This window comes from Elephantulus edwardii, unplaced genomic scaffold (assembly GCF_000299155.1).
Source record: "Elephantulus edwardii isolate Elephantulus edwardi_28Jun2011 unplaced genomic scaffold, EleEdw1.0 scaffold00013, whole genome shotgun sequence".
NCBI lineage: Eukaryota > Metazoa > Chordata > Mammalia > Macroscelidea > Macroscelididae > Elephantulus > Elephantulus edwardii.
In genome coordinates this window covers 31,677,958-31,685,517 of record NW_006399763.1, presented here as the reverse complement: position 1 = coordinate 31,685,517, position 7,560 = coordinate 31,677,958, and the positions used below count along the sequence as shown (strand labels likewise).

General features: G+C 36.3%; 1 protein-coding gene across 4 annotated transcripts in view; it reads right to left on the bottom strand.

Annotated features, from left to right (window-relative positions):
* MAP3K7 (mitogen-activated protein kinase kinase kinase 7) overlaps positions 1–7,560 on the bottom strand; it is a 115,438-nt gene that overhangs the window by 74,643 nt on the left and 33,235 nt on the right. For all 4 annotated transcript variants that reach the window (XM_006881212.1, XM_006881211.1, XM_006881214.1 and 1 more), the window contains exons 3-5: positions 4,782–4,847; positions 4,043–4,088; positions 2,829–2,967 (exon numbers count right to left, since the gene is read on the bottom strand). In XM_006881212.1, the coding sequence (XP_006881274.1) occupies positions 2,829–2,967; positions 4,043–4,088; positions 4,782–4,847 (251 nt within the window). The remainder of the gene's footprint in view (positions 1–2,828; positions 2,968–4,042; positions 4,089–4,781; positions 4,848–7,560) is intronic.

The window sequence follows — 7,560 nt, the reverse complement described above, 5'->3', positions numbered from 1 at the left end:
ATTACTATTGATTTATGTCTGTTACCCCATCTCTTGAAGTCTCTGTTGCATCTTACCACCATATCCTAGTGATTTCCATCCTTCCCCTCATTTTTTTAACACATCGTCCTCAGTTTTTATCCTTTTATTTTTACAATAATGGTCTTATGATGTATTTGCCCTTGTAAGACTTATTTCACTCAGCATAATCCTCTCTAGTCTCTTCCATGTTATACAGTATTTTACGAACTTCTTGATCCCTAGTGCTGCAGAGTATTCCACTATGAGAATGTACCACAGTTTCTCAACTCATTCATTTTGTTGATGTACATTTGAGCTGTTTCTATTTTCTTGCTATTGTGAATAGCATGGCAATGAACACAGGTGAACATATCTCCATTTGTGTCTTAGTTCCAATTTCCCAGGATTACATTCCTAGCAGGGGAATAGATGGGTTGTATGGGATTTCTATGTTCAGCTTTTTGAGGAAATACCAAACTGCCTCTCTCATGATAATTTTTATATAGATAGATATATATATGATTATATATTTAATATATAATAATTCATACATAATAACTTTATATACACATCAACAAAAAATGTTCTTGTTCAAGTTTATACTACTTTCTACCAAGGCAACTGTAAATATCTACAAATGATTTCATTATTTCATTCTGGTACACTTAAACTATCACAGTGATTTTTCTGAAATTTTTGCTAGAACTTCTTCTATTTGTAAGACTTAGTTCACCAGTCTATGGTATGATATTTAGAGTTCATTGAAGTATGAACTTAAATTATCTTTTCTGCCTTATTTTCACACAGTTAAGACCGAAAACGTATTTTTCCTTTTCATGTAACTGCGTGAAAGAATTTCCAAAGATAAATAAAATGAGGATGTAAATACAACTTGATATTACATAAAACTTATCACCAAATTATTAGGTGAAGTTTTTTCAAGCCATTTTGAAGAATTTTCCCAACCACAGAATTCATAAATTTTACTGGGACAATAAGATGTAACATGTATTGGGGCATAAACTTTTACATGTGAGTAGAGTCATTAAAAAGTATTATGTTTTCCCTAGTACTTTCTGAAAAAACAATTCTAATTCTAAAGTTAACAAATACTAGGTATTCCAAAGAAAGGGAACATACAACAGTATGAATTTGACTATAGATTTGTCCATATAGTTGAAGACTTATTACTCAGACCAGACTTCTCATAAATACAGTAATAGTATTTACTGGTAAAAAGGCAGTTTTAGTCACAAAATAATGATATAGCTTGTCTAGGTTTCTTAAGCCTCAAGTGTACAGATTTATGAGACATGGATGAAGAGAACGGTGGTCACAGAACATAAAACAGAAATGCTGAAGTGACTTTCTTTTATGAAAATATTAAAACAGAAACTGAAGTGATTTCCTTGTATGAGCAATGTTTAGACATACATTGCTCCAATAACTATTAAATTATTCCAAAAGCAAAATATGACCCAATTTGGGAGGAAAAGGACATTGTACAGAGCTATGTATGATGGTTTCAGGCTCTTCCAAGAAAAGAATATACTCTTTATATTTGATGTTTGCCTGTTATCTCCCCCTCCTCAACCCTGTCTTTATCTTTTTAGTCATTTGTCAAATTCTTGCTAGTTAAGATTTATGATTCTCCAGAGTTAGCTTATATATATTTAAGTTGGTTAATACAGCAGGACTGACTGACTATAATCGGGGGAAAGACAAGGAATTTTTTTCTTCACTATGGTAGTTAAGACAACACAGAAGTACTGCACATCTGGAACTTAAACATCATCTTAAAAAAACCTGGGGAAAACTGGAATTCATTCACTCCTGGGAACAGAAATAAAGCACTTTACCAGAAACAGTGATTTCAAGAATTAAAACTTAAGAGTGCACTAAAATAAACAAGAAAGTGATAATGCACATAGACAGGATGTTTTAAATCAGTGTGAAAAGAATGAAATAACTTGAGACTATCCTAGTGTCTGATTTCCTAGAGGAAAACTCTTACCTGGGGACTGATATGGTTTGGAGAGAAAATATGTAGGGACAGACATTTTTAATTGGTTACAGAAGATAATAAAATGATCAAATAGGAAAATGAGACAATAAATAATGTTTCCTTTAAATGAATGCTCTGGTAGCTTAGTAGTAAAGAGTTGCACTAGTAACCTGACGGTAAGTGGTTCAATCAAATCCACCACGTGCTCTGTGGGAGACAAATGGGCAATCTCCCCAGGTATGATTAACTACCCTGAAAATCTGCTGGAGGGCAATTATGGGTTGGGCCATAACCCAACACAATAAGAATAGAAACAAACGAAAATTTTAGCTATTAGAAGAAAATTTTAAGTTTTTTTTCAAATACCTAGAATGTTCAATATGAAGAAATTCTGAGTCTCTTAAATGTTTACCTTGATTACCTAAGATACTACTCCTCTGAAAATGAATAACCACTCTGTAAATCTTTATAGAATGCCTATTATGTCTGAACATCATATCTTGCTGGGAGCAGAAAACAAAATAAAAAAGTCTCACAGAGCAAACCATCTAAAAGCAATATAAACTGTAGGCACACAAAGAGAATTGTGGGCTAGAAGAGTCTAGAGTTATGTTAATTTATGGTAGGAGTTACTACAAATAAAATGTCACACTAAAACCAACACTGACATGCAAGCTTAGATAAATTCCTAAAAGATGGCTTGTTAAAAACACAGTCTTGAGCAAGCCAAAAGGATGGAGGAAAGAGATATGTAACAATCAATTTGAATTATGGAATGAGGGTGCACTGCTTCTAAGAAAGAGGTCATATTACTTGGACTTACTTTGGTGGTTTCAGGTCCCTGTGAATTAGAGCTTTGGGTTGCATGCTGTGAAGATAAGCCACTCCTTGGGAACACTGTAAACACCAACTCATTGCATGGGCAGCAGTGTAATATGGTAATGGTTCAGCACCATGCAGCACTGCAAAAGAAAGGCACAAACTAAAAAGAACTTTATTGCATATAATACAAGACACCAGGTGGATGCAAGAACAATAGAAACACATGACAGTTTTCTTCTACACATTTCTCCAGCTTTTAATTCATGAGGTGGCCTAGTAGGTAAGGAGTTGCACTGCCAACCCAAAGGAAGATAGTTCTAATTCACCACTGCTCCAATGAAGAAAGATGGGTAGCCTCCTCTTGTACAATTTACAGCCTTTGAAAAGATGCTGGAGGGTCAGCTATGAGCTGGTTGACTCGATGGCAATGAGTTTGAGTTGTTTAAGTGAGGCAAAAAAAAACACTGAAATACCCGTCATTTCTAGTGATAATTGCACATAAATACCTAATATTTAATGCTGTTGTGTCCCACTGAGTTGGAATTGATTCACAGCTAACCCTCCAGTAATATAAACTGCATAGGAGGAGAGTATCCATCCTTCTCATATGGAGCAGCTTGCAGATTCAAACTGTGTGCCTTTGAGATTGCAGTGCAGTTTCTTACCACTGTATTATACATACAGTCAAGTAAATCCAAGATATATGACTACACACTGTCCAATTGATAGACATGGTATTTTACACAGTGGCATAAAACAACAAGAATCTGAGAGCATATTACCATAAGAACAGATAGATGTTAGGTGGAAACAAAATCATTTCTATCAAAGTATTTAGAATTATGTCTTCCGTAGTAGTAAAAAAAACTAGACATGGTAAATTTTAATTTAAGAAAATGCAATGCCTAAAGAGGGGAAAAACAAACAACTCTTAGGAACCCGAACATTTTAGAATCTATTTAAAAAGCAAATTTTACTTTACTTAAATGTTTGTAACATTATAAATGGCTCAGCCAATTCTTAAAAAATGACAGATTTCTAAAGTTCACCTACTAATTCTCTAAGACTGTATCTTTTAATGTTTTTTATCTTTAGCAGATTTTACAAAATTATCTTCTAATATTCTGATGAACATTAAATACCTTGGTAGTTTTTAAAAACTTTTCAATCATTTTAACCTACTGACTAGATAAAGACAAGTATGATGACACTCACCATTATATAAAGAGCCCCCTTCAGCATATTCCATCACGAGACATACCTGAAGGAAAAGTATGCTAAAAGAATTAAAAACTACAAAATGGTAAAGATTATGGAGACAACAGAGCTTAACTCCCTGACTGTATAGCTACATTGGGTTGTTTTAAAAAATAACACCAAAAATTCCTTTAGTCCTTACTATATGAATGACACTAGAGGGTAAAAAACCCTCAAAACACAAATCTATAATATAAGACTTTGCCTTGTAACCCACTGTCTAAGAGTGACTCGGGAGGAGGGACTGAATAACAATGAAAGAGTTTTTCTTTTACTTTTCAAGGGGGAGAGTGAATTGGGGGGACTGGGTGGGCAGGGAGAAAAGTGTAACAATGAATGACTGGAAACCCTAAGTCTCTGTAAACTTTGATTAAAATAAAAAAAAATTTAAAAAGAGTGAAAATACATGTAAAGACATAATTATAAGATCTTTTAGGGATTTTGTCCAGTGCTAATCCACAGGTATTATCATAAGATAAAAAAAGCTTTATAAAAAGATGAGATTACTGGATAAAACCACCTAAGACAACTTCTCCAATGTACTGTATTCTTAAAGACTAGAAGCAACGATACAACATTGTTCCAGAAACACAACTAAGATAGTGAATCTAACTAGCTTCATACAGTATATACCCATATACATCTCTTCTGTCATTTGTAATGTAGACAGCAGCTAATAAGAAAGTGACAAACTTACTGGATTCAAGCAGGCTCCATATAGCTTTACAATATTAGGATGGTTCACACGGGATAACTGACGAAGCTGTAACAAATTAAAGTTTCTTTGACAAACAAATTTTGAGGTATTGATGTCAACAAATTCTTAAAATTTATTTTTAAAATCATTCAACTATCACCATTTCGTATGTAGCAAGCATTATGGTCAAAGGCACTGAGAATTCTAAGATAAATGGCAAGACTTTCTGTTCTCCATGTCTCACAGTTTAGTTAGAAAGATAAGACAGGCAAAATGCTATAAAACCAATTACGAAGGAAGAAAGTATAACAAAAAACCCTCAAAAACTCTTAGACAAAATACCAGGAAACCATCATAGGAACAGCACTAAGCTGAGTTATCCCAGCCAGAAGCTGTCACTATTTTCATCATCATAGCTAGGGTTGAATAATAAAACTTATGTGTCAGTCCCTTACAGGAACTCAATATTCATTGAAACAATGTCACTGAGCCACCTTCCACTCCTGAAGACTCTGCTAGGTTTCCAAGGCTATCAATCTTTGTTGTGTTTTCTAAAACACCACCACCACCACAGCAACCACCACCCCAGCAACTAGTTTTCCATTCAACTAATCACACAGATTTTGCTTTATGGTAATAGCTGCAAGTTTCCAGACTTCAACATGTTATTGTTATTATATACCGTCATGTTGGAGCCAACTCATAGCTGACCCTTCAGCAGGCTTTCAGAGGCAATTAATTACAAGTGAAGAAACTTCCCATCTTTCTACCAAAGAGCAGCCAGTGGGTTTGAACTGCATGCCTGTGGTTTGGCTGAGCAATTCCTTATCGCTAAGGTACCTGTAATTCTGTTTTGCATTTCTCCTTCTACCCTTTCTCAACTTTCTCCCAACGATACTGCCCTTCTGATCTTGTCTGAACTATTCTAAGGAGTGAGTATGCATGTTTTCTGTTTGGCTGCAAGTTTATCCACTGGGATGAGTTTAGTTCCAAGTTCAAAAGGTGACTAAGGACTAAACCTTAGAGGTTTCATCTGTCTCTATTAGACCAGAAAGTCTGATCATTTTGTTCCATTTCCCCCCATTCTGTCTAGGTTCCTCTGGTCACTATCCAGTTCAGAGTAGGGGAGGTTGAGGTTTACGTGGTCGGTTTCTGCTCTGAAATGTTTCATAGGTCTGATTCTCTTTCTTTTTTATCCAGACAAGGAAAGACCAATCTTAGAGGGGCTCTCATAAGCTTTTAGGAGTCCAAATGCTATTCCCCAGAGTAGGACACAGAACACTGTTTTTGTGGAGCATATCGTCAGGCTGTAAATCTTAATGACAGCAGGCTGCCATACCTTCTCCCTAGGAGTAGCTAATGGATTCGAAGCACCATTCTTTCTGTTAACAGTCATGGACCTAATGTACACTAGGGCTCCTTTATTGTTGTGATGTGCTGCAGAGTCAAAACCAACTCACAGCTGACCCTCCAGCAGGTTTTCAGAGGCAGTAAATTGCATGGGCAGAGAAGGACAATCCTTCTCCTGCAGAGCAACTGGTGGATTAAAACGGCATGGTTTGGGATTGTAGCATACCACTAGGTAAACAGAGCTCTCTAAATATTATACATTAGTATTTTAAAATTATTTATTATTAAATACTTAATGCCTAAACAGACACTTTATGTATATTATAAGCCCCCCTCTCCCTCACCAACCCTCCACCCTTCCTAGTACGAAGTATTGTTTTCCCTTATTTCAACTGACTTCCAATCTGAGCCCTACCAGTATACTACTATAATTATACTCATTCCTCTAGTGTTCACAGGGTTTTCAAAGATCTGTATTAAAAAGTGGATGTCAATCTTGCTGCCTACTCTGTCTTAATCTAGAAGCTCTATCAAACCCTGTCCACCATGGGTAACCCTTATGGCATTTGACACACCAGTGACACAGCTTTCAGTATCATGGCAACTCCAAGTTATGTCAGTACGGCAACCTGACAGACAAGTGCTGTAATTTACTAGTCTTTTAGTTAGTCTCACTACTACTGGTTTTCCTTTCCTTAACTCAATTTTCAAACAATTCCAGTGAGGGGTTTGATAGTACTTATTTTTCCTTTTAATTCTAGATTATCAATATGTACCAATGTTTCCCCTAGGATTACTTTTTGTTCCCCCCCACTTTTTTTTCTCTCCCTGCCTTTATTATTTACAATACACAACTGCCTTATATTAAGTCCACCAAAGCAAAACCAAACCCACTGCCATCAAATCAATTCCAACACATGGCAACCGTGTAGGACAAAATAGAAATGTACCCATACGGTTTCCAAGCTCCTAAATATTGACAAAATCAGACTGCCACAACTTTCCCTTAGAGAGGGTAGTAGACTCATAATACTGAAATTTCAACTAGTAGCAAAGTGCTTTAACTTCTGTGAAACCAAGGCATTATCAAATACACAAGATATCTAAATATTATTGTTTGCTGTTGTTGTTGCTCTTATGTGCCATCAAGTCGCTTGCGACTCACAGAGACCCTATGTACAACAGCCCTAAACTCTGTTCTGTCCTGTGCCAATTTCATTGTCTCCGAAACACTCATCCCGATTGCCCCAGTCACCAAATCAATCCACCTCCCAGAGGGCCTTCCCCTCCTGCGCCTGCCGTCCACCCTCCCAAGCATGATGTCCTTCTCCAAGGACCAGGCCCTCCTTACAACATGACCAAAGTATGTCAGACGAAGCCTCAGAATCCTTGCCTCCAAGGAGCAGCCTGGTTTAACCCTCTCCAGGAT